This window comes from Ceratotherium simum, chromosome 7 (genome assembly GCF_057802395.1).
Source record: "Ceratotherium simum simum isolate JZ-2026a chromosome 7, ASM5780239v1, whole genome shotgun sequence".
Taxonomy (NCBI): domain Eukaryota; kingdom Metazoa; phylum Chordata; class Mammalia; order Perissodactyla; family Rhinocerotidae; genus Ceratotherium; species Ceratotherium simum.
This window is the reverse complement of record NC_141906.1, coordinates 24510045-24528408: the sequence shown is the minus strand read 5'-3', so window position 1 is coordinate 24528408 and position 18364 is coordinate 24510045. Positions and strand designations below refer to the sequence as shown.

Below are 18364 nucleotides of genomic sequence, written 5' to 3'. Positions count from 1 at the left end.
TTGTGATGGCTATATTTACTTAAATGAGATTATTCAATTTATTTTACTTAGTGATCACTAATTTTGCACTATCTTTTGTTCTTGCTTTTAGCTCATTCCTTGATTAACTGAAATATGTTTGACTAGTTGTCTCAGAATATATACATATTATAACGCATGAAGTGTTGTATATTAAAAGATTTTTTTGCCTTGTGTGGTTGTGTTAAAAAATTAAGATCATGTAAGTCCTTCAGGTTGTTTCCAGTTCAGGGCTATTACAAATAAAGCTGCTATGAATATTTGTGTACAAGTCTTTGTATGAACAGTTGTTTTTATTTATTTTGTTTGGGTAAATACTTAGGAGTATGTTGGTTGGGGTATATGATAGGTGTACGTTAAACATTATTTTTAAAATTGCAAAACTGTTTTCCCAAATCTTTCTTCCATTTTGCATTTGACTAGGAGTGTATGAGAATTCTGGTTGCTCCACGTCCTTGATAACATTTGGTACGGCTGACCTTTAATTTCAGCAATTTTTGTAATGGTATTTCATGTGGTTTCAACTTGCATTTCCCTAATGACCAGTGATGGTGAACATCTTCTTATGAGTTTATTGATCATTTGCACACCTTCTTGTGAAATATCTATTAAAATTAATTTCATTTTTTAATTGAGTTTTATGTCTTTTTATTATTGACCTGTAAAAATTCTTCATAGAGTCTGCATACAAATCCATTATCGTATATAGCTGTTGCAAGTATTTTCTTTCAATCTGGGGCTTGCATTTTTCATTTTATCAGTAGTGCATTTTGAGACTAAATATATATATTTTTTATTTTGACGAGGTGTATACAATCAGAGTAGAGACTTTGTGAGGTCAAGTGATCAACGAAGTTTTAGCTCAGGTCCATTTCACTGGGGCCTAGTGGGCCCCTGAAATCATTCTGTGGTTATTTCCCTGGTTGCAGAATGCATAATTGGAATAGATATATTCAGCCACTGGCAGAACTCCTTGCTTCAAGATGGTCAGTCTTTTGTTCTATTCAGACCAACTGACTGGATGAGGCCCACTCATATTATGGGCCAGTTTTTGCTGTGCAACCAGTTAGGTTCAAAAGAGTCAGTAAACTTGTGCCTTAGTTTGGGTGAAGAGGAGATATCTTTGCACTCTTTTTGATAGTTAACAGCAAAGATGAAGCTCATCCTGTGTAACTGAAAAAGCGTCTCGGAAGTTGTGCCTGAAATTTTTCGATCTCTATGCCTGCTGTATCTGTTTCTTTCTTCTGCTGTGCTTTATTTTGACCTTACTCAAAGCCTGTGAGGTCTCCTGCGTCCTTTGAGATATTTGACTCTATGTAATTGCTGCAGTTGCTATTTCAAAACTTATAAAAAAGGAATACAAAATGACGCCTATCCTGTTTTATTGATTATTTTCATTCCTGTGGTTATATGATTAAGGGGGCCAATTCTGCCATGGAATAAATAAGATCTGTGTTTTATTTCTTTGATTAATACTCCTGGAAGCCATATCCTGCAACATTGTGTAGTCGGTCCTATCGCAACTCTGATGGTTCTGGGCACCATAGCTGTTCACCACCATAATCGATGAATTCTGTATAAACAGACTATTTAATAGTAGTTGAGTTGCATTAAGACTTTATACTCAAATCCTAATTTTAATATTTGTAACAGTAATAAATGACAGCTATTCATTTCAAAATAAAATTTATATTTAGTCTAGGGACAGAAATTTTCCTACATAAATTTATCTCTAATTTGATACTGCACATAAGTGGGGAAAATTGCGTTTAACATCATATTCTGTAAAGAATTTGCTCTATAAAAGCTTAAGGATACTTCCCTTTTTTAAGAATAGAAAGGGAAAATATTTGAAGATTATTTCCAAATCAAGTGTTCAGAGTCAAACTTCCTTAAAAAGGAAAATCGTCACCACGTGATCTCGGATCTGCTTGGTTCTTACTCCATAAATAATGGGGTTAAGGGCAGGGGGGATGATAATATAGAAATTAGCCAGGAGGATGTGGATATAACGTGGAATATTGTGGCCAAATCTATGAGTCATAAAGGAGAAAAATGCTAGAGTGAAGAAAGCTAAGATGACACACACATGGGAACCACAAGTATTAAGAGCTTTGAGCCTGGCCTTACTGGATGGGAGTCTGAAGACAGCATGTAGAATCTTCACATAGGAGATGGCAATCAAAGTAACATCCAGAAGTATCATAGAGACAAGGATTAATCCAAATAATATATTGACCTTTATGCTGACACAGGCCAGACGGGCAATGCCCATGTGCTCACAGTAGGTATGGGGTATAATATTATGTCCACAGAATGAAAGCCTTAGAAGGAGAAATACAAGCGGAAAAACCAAAACAAAAATTTTCAGCATTCCTACTCCAGCAATAACACAAATATTTCTGTTGGTGAGGACTGTGTTGTATCGAAGAGGGTGGCAAATGGCAACGTAGCAATCAAATGCCATGGCTACAAGCATGAATGTTTCATAACCTGTAAACAGGTGTATGAAGAACATTTGAGCTAAGCATCCCCCAAAATCAATCTCATTGAGACCAAACCAGAAGATGCTCAGCATTTTGGGAATGGTGGCGGTGGACAAGCCCAGGTCAGTGAGAGCCAACATGGCCAATAAGTAGAACATGGGCTGGTGGAGGCTGTGCTCAGTCTGGATCACAAAAAGGATGATGACGTTCCCCAGAAGGGCTATCAGATACACTGTACCAAATGGGAAGCCAAGCCAGAGTTGCATATTTTCCAGGCCTGGGATTCCCAACAGCAGGAAGGATGAGGGGTGAATACATGAGATATTGGCTGGAGACATACTGACAAGGGCTTCTGATGGTCACACTCCACTCATTTGAAGAAATATTTAGTTCTATAAAGGCTTCCCAAAGTCTCACCAATATTGCTCATACTGAATAAGAACAAAAAAGATGTAATTAGTATATTTTCTCCAGAAATACAGAAGAATGATCATGTTTTCCCTTAACTTCTCTTCCTCTCATTTACTTTCATTAATACATATGACAAAGGAAGAAGAATATTGCTTAAGAAATGAATAGATATTTGGACATTGGAGGAGATAATCTAAATTAATTTTAGTGAGAATGTAGACCAAGCCAGCTGATATAAGATCCTATATGAGGTTCTAACTTTTTGAAATACTTAATTACAAATTATGAGAAGATACACACGTTAATATCCCACTGATAAATGGTTACAATCTGTGAGCATTGACAATATTGTAGATTTCAAAAGCATCCTTTGTGATTATTTGTTTAACTAGAAATAAGAGTCCAATATATGCCTCTGGGCATTTCCAGTTATAACCAATGGACCTTTATTCCTGCTATTTTAAATGACTTATCCTTCTTTCTCAACACACTCATAAATAACTTTCATCAAAATCTAAGTATATTTTTTTGCTGCTTTTAAATTTGTGTTGTTACTTTTTACTATTGCCATCAGCAGATGAAGACGCCTGCTTTCTTCTTTGGAACAAGGACCTTGCCTTCTGAAGCCACTGATTTAATAAAATTCAATGCAACATAATTAATCTTTAGATGTAAAACCACCATTTTTGGAGAGACTGACTCAAGCTTAAAACATTGAGTGAACCCTTTGGGTTTGCCATTTATTTCCCCTATTTCTCACAAGAGACAATTTGGGCTCACTTCATTTCTAAACAATCCATATTATTTCCAACTTTGTCCCAAAATGGGGAACCATGGATATTATTAATATTGTTATTATTGTTATGATTATTATCCTTACTATTGTCACTGCTATTAGAAGGAAGAGAATAATTATAAAAATAATAGTATTAAATAGCATTTAATATTATTTATTTTGATTTGAAAAGGAAATTTCATACAAATTACATCATGTGCTACACACATCATCCACATGAGGGAAACAGAACAGATTCTGGTTCCTGAATAAGTGGATTTGTTTTATGTCTGGATCACAGGTGCATGTCTCCATCCTCAAAACAAAGTTGCTTTGTTACAGTCATCCAGCTCTCTGACTTCCTGGTATTCCTAGGGTTCTGCTCAAATGTATTTATTCACTGGAATTTCATTTAGTCTCAGACACTTATCCCTTTATTCACTTTCTTGAGCTCTGTTGCGAATCATGATCAGTATCATCAGGTTTCTTCTGAATTTATTCTTCCTCATTCTCTACTACCTCTTGCATATTTAACTAATATGACTGGTCTAAATTCACATTTCTAAAGAAGAAGGAACCAAAGATGAATGTGTTATTAATTATAATACATAAAGAATAGCCCTTTGAAGAAGATGAAATAGTGTTAATAATGGGAGGCATGACCTCTTCCTAGAAGCCACAGGAGTTAAGATGTTGCACAATACAATATGCACTTCTGATTTTAGGAAATAAAATTTAAGAATAAAAGAGCATGACCATATGAAAGAAAAGAAAGAAAGATGAAGTCTGTAATATGAAAATGTACCTATTAAATGGATCCCCAAGACAGATGTGAGGAAAAGAACCAGCATCATACTCCTATTTATCCTCCACATCTGCACCTTAGTTATCCTTTCTCAGAAAGGCCTTTACTGAATTCAGTGTGTTGGCTTGTAATATTCTCTCCTAGGACCCTCTTCTTCTACTACACATCTCTCTGTATATTTATTTAATCAATGTCTAAGTTCCCATGTAATTGTAAGCTTCATGCAGAGTTGCAAAGGGGGCCAGGGAGTGGTTTTGTTCATCATTACTTCTCTAGCACAGCATCTGGCAGATGGCTGCCACTCAAAACAGTTGTTAATGAAAGACTGAATAAGTAGGTAATTACTAATTTTAAATCTTGGTCAAAAGTCTTTGTATTAGAAGGATGGGAACAGAAATCACACAACATATCTGGCAGTTAAGGATGGAGAAATGAGAAGGAAAACCATAATCCTCATAAGATAGAAAGAAGATAACTCTTTGATCAGAGGTTTTCCTGATAAGGGAGGGCTATCAATGAGGCTGTGATGTAATAAAAGGAGAATATCAGGCAGAAATTCTAGGGAGAGTTTAGTAAAAGCAAGCGATCATAGCAATCAGAAATGGGAAGTAAAATATGATAGATAGATTTATGTATGTATAAGTTAGTCTTCTAATGAAACTCCTGACTATTGTGCAGCTCTAAGACATCAATAAAATCTTTCACGGTGGTGGATGTTCCAAAATCTGAGTTATTCAATCTTTTACAATGTCAACTTGTTTCAGCATAAACACCGTTATTTTCTCTATATTAGAGTGCCAAACAAAAGAATTGTGCAAGGGGCAAAGGATGATGCCAGAGACTTGTGAAATCTCTAATCAAAGCCCTGTAAACTTGTTAGACTTGTAAGGGAATTCAGGAGGCCTCCCTATAGGAGAGAAATAGACTAGGAGAGAAAACGGGAGAAGAACTGCTGCAAAACAGCCTCATGCTGCCTGTCACCTATGTAGGAGATCCTTATTTCCTCTATCTAGGAAATCTTGATCTCTACATGAAATGAGCAACAAAAGCTCAAGATCTGTGTTAAGACCAGAAATATGTTCCATCAAGTATTCTGCAGTCCTGGGTAAAGGGGGACCTCTCTCTCAGATCAGAATTGTTCCTCTGCACGACACTGAGCAGGCCTACTTCAGGAGCAACTGCTATATGCCAGATATATTTCAACTCAATTAAGATCCACTCTCCCAACCCATACCCAATAGGTAGAGAGGTGGATAGCTACATAAATAAATACATGTTCATGATGTGGGAGTGGGAAAGAGGATTATTTTGCTTTTTCCAAACTAGACCCTGGTATTAGAAAAAACAGTAAAAGATGGATAAACTGGAAGAGCCAGTGAGTAATGCATGATGGAGTCCTGCCAACAGTCATGCTTATAGGAAAGGGAAAGTGGTGTCTTTAAAAAAACCTCTTATTATTATTTTTCAATTGTTTTGTGTTTTTATCTACAGCTTATTTATTTAATGCTAATATCGCTTGATAATATGGAAGACTAAATCTAGAGTGCATATGTATGTAAAAATGTAGCCATATATGCATAAATCAGAATGGAAAAAATGTATTGTATGCTTTTAGGAAGATATATACTATTTGTAATCTGAAGGTATAAAAAATTGCTGCTCTTTACCATCAATGACAATGAAATAAAAATAGAAAATGTATTGATTTGATTTGGAAAAATTTTGAAAATGTCGTTTTTTGGAAATTAAATACCAAAAGCATTCTGAAATAACCACTAACTTGATAAAGTTCAGAAAACTTATGTTAAAAGAGAGAGTTAGAAGTGGAAGGGAGGAGAAGAGAGAGAGAGAAAGAGAAGGGGGAAGACAGAAGATAGTAAACAGAAGAGGAAGAGAGAGAAATTCAACAATACCTCCACAAAACAAATTGTTTGTTTGACTATTTAGTTTCCTTCTTTTTATTTTCCTTATCATTAAAAATAGACATACTTTGGGGCCAGCCTGTTTGTGTAGTGGTTAAGTTCAGCACATTCTGCTTCGGTAGCCCAGGTTTGTGGGTTTGGATCTTGGGTGCAGACCTACATTACTCATCAAGTCACGCTGTGGTGGTGACCCACATACAAAACAGAGGAAGATGGTCAAAGATGATAGCTCAGGGCCACTCTTCCTCAAGCAAAAAGAGGAAGATTGGCAACAAGTGTTGGCTCAAGGCCAATCTTGCACACCCAAAAAAATAATAAAAATAAAAATAAAAAATGAATAAAAATAGATATACTTGTAAAAATTGAGAAAACACTAAAATATACAGAACTACCGGAAATTTGGTAGTTAAGCATGTTAAATATTTTGATTTATCACCTCCAAATTAATATTTGTATCACATATAAAGATAATGAGGGGGTTAAATCAATAGATCCAAGTTCAGACTTTCCCAATCTATATGTTCAAATACATATAGCAGCCAAGGCTATACTCAACTCACCAGCTTCAGGTATAGCCAATATTGAAAGAGTCCACCATCCTGAGTAATCACTGCTCCAGTGTCTCAGCATTGTAACTGTAGTTCAAAGAGGAAAGTTTATATTAAGTTTGAAAATCCTCTCCCTAACCAGGAGTAGTTGCTCTTCTGGGGCTCCATGGGAGGAGAGCATGAAAGATGGTGAATTCACATGTTTATAGGCATAAAAACGCACACAGCAAAGGAATCCTTTGGGACTTGTAAATCTCTTCCTTAGGTTTCCAACTGGCAAGAATTTCTCATTCTCTAACAACCCACCATTTCTAATTACTCTCTTGGCACCAGTCCCACAAGAACGATATCTGAGCCACTCTGTAATTTCCCCATCTTGTTATCCAAAGCTATTCTATTCTCTAATGATTGTTCCTTTTTTTTTTTTTCAGCAAATATCACTTACTGATCTAGAAGTCAAGTAAGCCATTGAGCACTTACTTAGGGCTAAGTGTGTGCTCAGATATGTTTTGCATCTGTAAATCTTTCCCCCAAGAAGCTTATGTTCTGGTTGCGAAGATAATACTAACCACGTATAAATATGCAAATAGTTAGGTTTTAAGTTATGTGGTGCTAACTTTAGAGCTACAGAAATTCAGATAACCAGTAAGACCTCCAGGCTTTCTAATTCAATTTCCTTTAAAAAGGAGTTGGAAGGTGGCACAATAAAAACTGCAAAGTAAAATAGAAACAGATATTATTTGAGGACATCACAGAAAGATTATGTACTGTGTCTAGAATCATAGGAGACTGGTTTTCTTCTGAGAAAGAAAAAAGTAACTCCAACAGCTGTCAGCTGTCAGCTGGTCTGGCACTAACATCTTGATCATGATAATACCCATTTAACATGAACAATTTCACAAAACATGAACATCAGACAAAGTCACTTTGTGTCAGTGATGATGGAATCAAATAAAAACAAGACACTTTCATAATCATGTCTGAGCAGAGACAAAAATAAAAATACTGTCCTCCATCCCCCCAAAAAATGTGTCTTTCTGGCTAATACGAGAGACTACACCTATTTTATCAAATACAGTTTTAGCCCTCACTCCATTTCTCTCACTTTCTATGTAAAAATTATTAAGATATGGAGTTTCCCAAAAATTAAAAGTAGAACTACCAAACAACCCATCAATCCCGCTTCTGGGTATATATCCCAACTTAATGAAAACAGGTTATCAACGAGGTATCTGCACTCCCATGTTTATTGCAGCATTATTCACAATAGCCAAGATATGGAAACAACCCGAGTATCTGTCAACGGATATATGTATATCTCACATCTTCTTTATATATATATATATATATATATATATATATATATATATATATATACTTTATAGACTTTATAGATTTACATATTTATAAAGTGGAATTACATTTGCCATGAGAAAAAAGAAAATCCTGGCATTTATGCCAACATGGATGGACCTTGAGGACATTATGCTAAGTGAGATAAGTCAGACAGAGAATGACAAATACTGTCATATCTCTCACATGCGGAATCAAAAAAACTCAACTCAAAAATACGGAGAGGTGAATAGTGGTCACCAGGGGCTGTGGGTGGGGGAATGGGAGAGATGTTGTTTAAGGGTACACACTTCCCAGTAGTAGATAAATAAGTCCTGGAGATCTAAAACAGAATACAGTGACTACAGACAACAACTCTGTATTAAAAACATTAAACTTGCTAAGAGTCTAGATCATAATTATTCCCACCGCTAGAAGAAATGATAATTATATGACAAAATAGAGGTTGTTAACTAATGCTACAATGGCAATCATGTTGCAATATAAATGTGTAAAATCAATATATTGTACACCTTAAACTTACACGATGTTATATGTTAATTATATCTCAATAAAAAAGATACTCAATAATAGAATTAGTCCCTTTTCTTGAAACCACCTACTTCTGAAAAGCACCCCAAACAAGCACAAATCCAATGTCCCACTCTTCCTGCCACACTCTTACTGAGACTACCACCGTGTCATCACTCTGTGTGATTTCCCTTGCTGTAGCAAGTAATAAACTCTAGTTTTGTTTTTGTTTTGTTTTGTATTTTTGTTTTATTACTGCTTGTTGGCTGAGGGAATTGATGTTTCCTGTGTATGAGACTATCAGTTGGTCCACATGCTCACCAATAGCTGGCATTCTCAGGGCTGTTTTTAAACCATTCTAATAGAATGTAGAACTACCTCGTTGTGTTTTTTTTTTTTTTTTTCTGAGGAAGATTTGCCCTGCACTAACATCTGTGCCAATCCTCCTCTATTTTTTCTAGTGTGTGGACCGCCAGCACAGCATGACCGCCAGCAGAGCAGTGTAGGTGCACGTCTGGAACTGAACCCAGGCAGCTGAAGTGGAGCTTGCTGAACTTAACCACTAGGCCGCTGGGGCTGGCCCTGCCTCATTGTGTTTTTAATTTGCATTTCCCTGAGATCAAATGATGCTGAGCATCTTTTTATATGTTTATTTGCCATCCATGTAATTTTCTTTGGTAAAACGCCTGTTCAAATCATTTGCCCATTTTTTTAAGGAGTGTTTTTCTTATTATTGAGTTTTGAGAATTCTTTATATATTCTGGATAAAAGTCTTTCATCATATATGTGCTTTGCAAACATTTTTTCTCAGTCTGTGGTTTGCTTTTTCCTTCCCTAAAAGTGTATTTTGAAGAGCAGAAGTTCTTGTTTTTTAATGAAGGCCAATTTATCTTTTATTTTTCTTTTAAGAATAATGCCTTAGTGTCATACCTAAGAAAACTTTGCATTAGCTAAGTCACAAACGTTTTCTTTTATGTGGTCTTGTGCAAAAATATAAAGTTTTGTACTTTTAGGTGTTACTTTTAAAATTTATGTTCATTATTTCTCGAGGCATATTTTAGTATACTTTATATTAAAGTATAACAGCCTTCTAGGAAAATGCATAAAAAATTTTACTATATGATTAATAAATTTTTACAAAGTGTCAACATCAAACAGGTCAAGAAGCAGAATATTACCAATAAATCAGAAGTTACCTCATCAGCTTCCAGTTACTAATACACCAAAAAAGTAAGCACAATCCTGACTTCTAACACCGTAGACTAAGTGTGCCCACTAGGAAGTGAAGGGTTTTTTTCTCTTGGAAGATAATGGAAAATAATCAATAATCTGTATAAGTAATGTAGTATAAGATGGGGATATACCATAAACAAAACAACTCAATCTATGTAACTAATTTCTACACATATATTGCTCAAAGAAAACCTCACATGTTAAATTAAAAATTAGAAGAAATACCGAGGGAGAGAAAGGAACTTTATGGAGAGGACATGGAGACTGATATTGAGAAATATCTTTTTTCTCCAGAGGAAGAATGTTTCATTGAAACATTTTGATTTTCTGTATTCTTTGAATCATTGGAAACTTGAGCATTGGTTTGTGTGAATCTGATTTGAAAATTCAGCTATTGTGTTATCATTCTTGTTTTTGAACTTAAAATACATACATATGATATTTTATATATATATAAAAACCCTCAAAGTTATATATTTAACTTTTTTCTGTCTGGCTCGTTTCACTCACTATATTGTTAAATGTCTAGTTTGTTCATTCTCATTGCTCCATAGTATTTCACTGTTTATATATATATCACACTTTATTTATGCATTCTACTATATTGTAATTAGTATTTTGGTGGTGAACATGATGTAATCTATGCAGAAATAGAAGTACAATGATGTACACCTGAAATTTTTACAATGTTATAAACCAATGTTACTGCAATAAACAAAAAATTAAAAAAATAATAATAAATAAATAAATAAATAAATGTACATTGGAGCCGTAACAATTATTGATCGTGACATACAGTGCTCTGTGATCATTGATGTACATATCTTCAGGTGAATGTGTGTAACACCTGTTTTGGCTATATAACTAGGAGTGGAATTTTTGAGTCATAGGGTATTTACACGATTAGCTTTCTGAGATCGCGCCGAACAGTTTTCTAAAATGATTTTACCAATTTACCGTCTCACTAGCAATGTGTGAGGATTCCAGTTGTTCTACATATTTGCTACCACTTGATGTTTTTCATTTTATTCATTCTGGTCAGTGTATAGTGGAACTGCTTAGTGATTTTAAATGTATTTCACCTTATGACTAAGGAAGTAGAACATCTGTTCATGTTCACTAGAAATTTGGATATCCTCCTTTGCAAAATCCCCATACAAGTCCTTTGTTCATTTTTCTACATTGTGGTGTTCCTTCTTCTGATCAATGTATAGCAGTCCTCTATATATTCTGTAAGACAAGTCATTTGGTTTGCCTACTCTCCCATTAATGGTGTATTTGATGAAGTTCTAAAACTTAATATACACTGATTAATCAATATGTTTCCAATATTGTTAGCATGTATATGTGTATGTAATTGTGTCTTATTTTAGAATCCTTCTTTATTCCAAGGTTATGAAGATATTCTCTCTTTCTTCCCAGAAGCCGTATTGTTTTTCCTCTCAAGTTTATATCCACAATTCATTTGAGAAGGACTTTTTGTATGACAGGAGATAAATTTCAAGATTCATTACTTTTTCATATGGCTCTCTAATTGATCCAGTATCTTTCATTGAAAACATCATCTTTTGTCACTATACTGCAATGTTATCTCTGCCATAATTCAGATAAGCATATACCTTCATGTCTGTTTCTGGACTCTCCATTCAGTTTCATTGGACTAGTTTTCTATACTTGCACCAAAACCACACCCTCCCAATTATGATAGCTTTTTTATAGGTCTTCACTATAGTTTTGGAACACATCTTATTTTCTGGCAGTGTAAGACTTCCAACTTTCTTCTTCAGGAAAACCTTGGTTATTCTTAGCTAAATATATATATTTGAACAGTTTTCCTGCGCATGAATACGATATCATTCACCATAGGCTAGTTTATGCTGAGGTAACACCCATAACCTCCCAAATTTCAGTGTTAAAGGATCAAAAGTTTAATTCTTCTTCATACTACATAACTAATGCAGGCTTTGGGGGTGGAGTAGGACTATATTGTAGTCACTCAGGGATCTATTCTGATGAAGGCATCAGAATTTTATGACATGGTATCTTTTTTTTTTTTATTTATTTTTCCCCCAAAGCCCCAGTAGATAGTTGTATGTCATAGCTGCACATCCTTCTAGTTGTTGTATGTGGGACGCGGCCTCAGCATGGTTGGAGAAGCGGTGCGTCGGTGCGCACCCGGATCCGAACTCGGGCCGCCAGTAGCGGAGATCGCGCACTCAACCGCTAAGCCACGGGGCCAGCCCATGACATGGCATCTTAACAAAAGCTTTCAGGGTGCACAAGAGCAGGGGTAGAGAAAACAGAGAAGCACACAATCACTTTTAAATGTTTTCTTTTAGAATTGACACAGGTTAAGTCATTTCTACAAATATTTTATTTGCCATAGCAAGTCACATGGCCGAGTCTAACTGCAAGAGGTTGGACACGTAAACCTCCCACGTTGCTGGAAGAAAAAGAAAACTAGAAATGTTGGTAAACACCACTAATGTCTACACTAAGTGTGCCAAGCAGATAATTTTAATATTCGTCCTCTGATTACTAAAATACATATTTTCAAGCTGTATATTCATCCTCTAAAAAGTCTTCAGAAAATTTTTTTCCTACTGTGGTTATTTTATCCAAAGGCCTAAATTTCTGAGGATTAATGTTATTAATTTTATATCTACTTATATCTGAATATGATAATATTATTTTATTTGTTAATGTACCAGTAGATGAGCTCTTCTGTTTTCTATTCATTTTATTTTTTATTGCAATTACACTGGTTTATAATATTGTACAAATTTCAGGTGTACATCATTATACTTCTATTTTGCATAGATTACATCATGTTCACCACCCAAAGAGTAATTACAATCCATCACCACCCACATGTGCCTAATCATCCCTTTCGCCCTTCTGCCTCCCCTCCTCCCCTCTGGTAACCACCAATCCAATCTCTGTCTCTATGTTTTTGTTTGTTTGTTGTTTTTATCTTCTACTTATGAGTGAGATAATATGGTATTTGACCTTCTCCCTCTGACTTATTTTGCTTAGCATAATACCCTCAAGGTCCATTCACCTTGTCACAAATGGATGGATTTCATCGCTTCTTATGGCTGAGTAATTTTCCATTGTGTATATATACCACATTTTCTTTGATTAAAGTTTTCCTACCTTATCTAGAGTATATCTAGGTTAGTTTGACTAAATTAATTTGTCTGATATCTGTTTATTCGATTGCCCTGGTATGTTCTCTTGGTCTATTAGCTTTTCTAAATACAAAAAATGTGGCTGTAGTTATGGATTTTTTTAGCAAGTATGATATATGAATATCTATGCTGTCCTATTTACAATATTTTTGTCAGAATTAAATGCAAGTTTAGAAGGCAATATCTAACTTTTTAAATTTCCCTATGACATTTTCTGGTCATGCAGTAGAATTTTCATGCTCATAAACGGATGAAGAATCAGAAGTTTTAACTAAAGAAAAAGTGATAATATAACTCTGGCAGACTCACATGAATGTAGTTTCAAAAAACCCCTCCTTTATGGACAAAGTCAATAATTTGCTACATGATTATTATAGAAAGGGAAGTCAAATATATTTCTAGTTTTGCATGGCTGTCTTCAATATATTGGCCCAGTATTTAGAATATTTATTGAATATTATTACAAAGTTTCTAAAAAACTCTTCCCAAATATAAATTAATATGTAATGTTATGCATAATGTTCTTAAGTTTTAATAGCCTAACTCTCCCAAGATGGGTTTCTCAGGACATAGGATTCTGTCTTTCCATCTGTCTATCACCAAACAGCCACATACAACTTAGTACATGCAGAAGTTCATAAATGTTCATTCAGTAAATACATATTCATAATTATGCACCACTGTTCCCTACTTTCTTTATTTTATTTCTAAATCTCTGACTTCTTCTGTTCCCCTAAGTGCCTGGAGCCAAAATCTCAATCATAATTTGTTATGGAGAATTTTCTCATCCACAATTTACTTATATGAAAATGCAAATATTAAGAGTAACCACATAATAAAATTCACAGAAGAAATAGATGTGTTAATATAAGTAAACTATTTAGAACAGTAAATGCTAATGAGTTAAATAATGTCATTGTTATAATTTTGAGAATCCTGTCACCAAAATTATCTACAATCCCTGAGCAAATTTCATTCTGTTGTTTTCGTATTTCTTCTGGCGATTCATAAAGTGGTACAATTTTAAAACTACCTCCCACTAACAGCTGGATTTTCAGAAGAGACATTTAACAATCCCAAGCATCAAGCTTTCATCTGAAAACTTGTGAATGGAGTAACTACTTTATAGGTCTACCCTGATGTTCAAACAATATAAATATAAGCACTTTGTAATAAGTGCAGTCCTTATGGATTATAATATTATCCTCAATAAACTCATTATTATCTTTAAATTTAAAAGATTATGGAGAAAGGAATGTCATTACTGTTCATATTCACGTTTGGTCCCTGCCTTCTATCTTTTTAGACAATAAACCCCTTTTAACGAGCATATGGAGAAAATATGGACTGTAAGACATTCTAAGGCTACAGATGGTTAACCATCTTTTTGAAACCTTGATCCCTAATCTGCTTGGTCCTGACCCCATAGATTACAGGAATGAGGGCTGGTGGAATGACCACGTATTGATTGGCTAAGAGGATGTGTATATATCGGGGGATGCAGTGACCAAAAGAGTGTGTTAAGAAAGGGAAGAATGCTGGTATGAAAAAGGCTAAGATAACACCAATATGGGAGGCAGAAGTATTGAGAGCTTTGAACCGGGCTTCCCAGGGGGGCAGACAGAAGACAGTATAGAGGATCCTGACATAGCAAAGAATAATAAGAAGCACATCCAATACTAAAATAAACACATCCCCAAGACCAAATACTATGTTGATTTTGATGCTAGCACAGGCCAGGCGGGCAATGCTCATGTGCTCAGAGTAGGTATGAGGGATGATATGGTGCCCACAGAAGGGCAACCTCAGGAGGAGAAACACCAATGGAGCCACCATGCACAAGCTCTGCAGAATAGCAATGCCTGCAATGATGCTGATGATCTTGTTGGTGAGGATCATAGTGTACCAAATGGGCTTACAAATGGCAATGTTGTGGTCAAAGGCCATGGCCACCAACACAGTGTTCTCCATGGCAGTGAAGAAGTGGATGAAGAACATCTGGGAAAGGCAGCTTTGAAAAGATATGTCCCTGAGGCTAAACTAGAAGATTCCCAGCATTTTAGGGATGGTGGCAGTGGACAAACCCAAGTCAATGGAGCTCAACATGACCAGGAAGTAGTACATGGACCCATGGAGACTACGCTCAGTCTGGATCACAAACAGGACAGCAGCATTCCCCAGGAGTGCAACAAGATATACAAAGAAAAAGGAGAATCCAATCCATATGTGCTCATCTTCTAGCCCTGGGATATCCAATAGGAGGAACAAAGAAGGATGGAACTGAGTGTCATGAAGAATGGACATTCTCTCTGCCACTGCTGGTGATAGTGAATATCATTGTTAGATGTTGACTTCCCATTGGTGATTCTTTCTCCACTTACTTCTTTTTCCAGACTCCTTGTAAAATGCAAAATAATTTGTAATATTCATTTTCTCCCATTCAATTTTAGCAAAACTTTTCTGCCCTCCTTACCTAAACATCAGATGGAGAGGCAGTCTCACTCTTTCCCAGATCATTCCTATTCATAAAAGCTTGAACAAGAAGAGAAGGGAGAAGAATATCTGTCTATCAGGATGGATGCTCAAGGTAAGGAGCAGGAATAACAAAGGTTTTTGTTCTTTATATCTGATGATGTTACTCATATTGCATTTTATGTAAATAAAAAATGCTTTAGGATTTGTAATCCAATCCATTCTTTTATTGGGGAAATTGAGGACCATTTACACCTATATATGTATATATAGATATATATTTGTATGTATATATGGATATATATAATATTTGACTGATTGCCTCTGAATATTTGATTCTGAAATCTGAGACCACAAATTTACTTTTGTTTATTCATGCACCTAAAACTATTTCACGCATACATATTCTCAGAAAAAGAGTTTGTTAAACGAATGAGCCAGAGGAAAGCAATAACAACAAGCATGCCCCAGATGATTAGTAGCATAATTTCCAAAAGTAGCATAGGCCTTCCAAAAGTCATCTTCATCCAAAATATTTTGAATGATGAATAAAGACAAGAAAATGGAGACGTTTTACACAGGAACTTTTAAGTTAGAGTGAAACATGGATTTATAAAATATTTTAAATTGAAATGGTCTTATTATACATTGAATCCACAAAATTTCAAATTAACCTAAGAAGCTGTCTTGGGAAGTCTAATCAGGGATACCTAAGGAGTTTCTAATTTTTTGAGCTCTACTCTATTCAAATCCTATCTAATACTTCTTAAACATGGAAAAGGGAGTATTACTTTGGGTACCCTTGAGATTAGAGTCCAACAAAGCTGTCCTCTATTCCAGATCTTGATGTTTTACTGGATGTCTCCTTTTAAGTACTTAATAAAAAGGAATTTATTAAGTGATTTGTTATATAATAACTAGCGTGAGCCGCAAAATGTTGGATTTATTTATCCTGAATTAATATTTTAAGACAATCACGAATGGAGAAGTTTTTTTATTGAGTAACTTCCTATGGTGAAACAATTTTGAAAACAGTGTGGAAATGATAGATTGTGAGGAGAGATACCTGGAAATTGGGGGAATCCATATTTGAGTCATACCCATCAGAGATAGATGCACAGAAAAAGCGTCATAGCCTCCTATAATTCAGGATAGGACCAGCCTCTAACAAAGAATGTGGTCCATCTAGGGCCTATTAGGAATAGCAGAAAGAAGGGATAATTTGGGACATTATATAGAAATTTAGACAGAAAATTTAAATAAGACTTAACCTATGCTCTCACAATGTAGTGAAGAAGGCATAAATGAAAGGATAAAATTTGAATAAGATGTTGCATTATGGCAAAAATATACAGAAAGTGTTGTGAGTATGGATTAGGACAAAAGAAACTCCATGGAGGAGGTAAAATGGATCAAAAACAACCGTATTTTTACAGACAAAGAAGCTTAGGAAGTTTATTCCAGGTAGAGAGAAACACATGTATATTTTGAGAACAGGAATCAAAATTATCACTGGCCCTACCTTGTAGTATGAGTTCATTGGTTTCCCTGAAATGAACTTACATCAGACAGTCATTTTCTCAGTTCTGCTTCATGTTACTCCTTACTCTACTGTATTCCGTGGTCTTCACCTACCCATTCACTTTGCCCCACACACTTAAACACCATTTCATGTTCTGTACTTGATAAAGCTAAGAAGAAGAGATTGTTTATGCCAGTAGTTTGCAATCAGGGGTGATTTTTCCCCTAGGGGATATTTGGCAATGTCTGAAAACATTTTTCATTGCCATATCTTGGGGCAAGTGCTACTCGTGTTGAGTAGGTAGATGCCAGGGATGCTGCTGAACATCCTACAATGCACAAGACAGACCCCCAGAACAAAGAATTATCTGGCCCAAAATGGCAGTAGTGTCAAGGCTGAGAAACTCTGCTCTCTATCTTTTCATGTTATCTCTGCCTAATTCCCATTCCATGGCATATGCTATTATGAAATGACCTGAACTATACACATGTTATCCCACTTCTCAGACACCTTCTTACTTTGTTCTTGGATCCTACTACAAATAAAACAAAACATGGGCTGGCTCAGTGGCGTAGTAGTTAAGTTCGCATGCTCCACTTCAGCAGCCCAGGTTCACCAGTTTGGATCCCGGGCACGGACCTACACACCGCACATGAAGTCACGCTGTTATGGCATCCCACATAAAAAAATAGAGGACGATTGGCACAGATGTTAGCTTCAGGGCCAGTGTTCCTCATCAAAAAAAAAAAAAAAAAACTAATTAAGAAAAATAAACAAAACAACATGAAACAAATTCTACCAGCATTAACAGTTATGCTTCATGATTTATTCATTCAAGAATTCCTTTGTTCAGAAACGTACCTGTTTATCTCAGTTACTAGGCCAGGCAATGTGCTAGATTCCATGAAAACATAGTCTTTGATCTCTTGGTGTTCACATTTGGTCCCTAGTATGTAAGGTGAGAAAGAGTAGCTGAGCTGATACAGAGTTTTCTTCCGCGTCTCATGTGTGGTTGCATGTGTGGGACTATGAATGCAAAGAGATATATGTACTTGTAGAAACATATGTAACCATGATGGTTTATGGGTATAAAATTTGCAGTGTCCAAAGCTTGTCTG

General features: G+C 35.5%; 1 protein-coding gene and 1 pseudogene across 1 annotated transcript; both read right to left on the bottom strand.

Moving 5' to 3' along the window:
* Positions 1 to 1900: 1900 nt before the first annotated feature.
* LOC101409100 (olfactory receptor 52E8-like) lies at positions 1901 to 2842 on the bottom strand. The gene has a single exon (XM_004418326.1). The coding sequence runs from the start codon at positions 2840 to 2842 to the stop codon at positions 1901 to 1903; it is 942 nt and encodes a 313-aa protein (XP_004418383.1).
* An 11775-nt stretch (positions 2843 to 14617) lies between these two features.
* LOC101406843 (olfactory receptor 52E8-like) lies at positions 14618 to 15556 on the bottom strand (annotated as a pseudogene).
* Between the last annotated feature and the right edge of the window lie 2808 nt (positions 15557 to 18364).

Bases quoted from the DNA above. Each gene is read 5' to 3' on its own strand.
- LOC101409100 (XM_004418326.1), bottom strand. From the start codon at position 2,842: ATGTCTCCAGCCAATATCTCATGTATTCACCCCTCATCCTTCCTGCTG.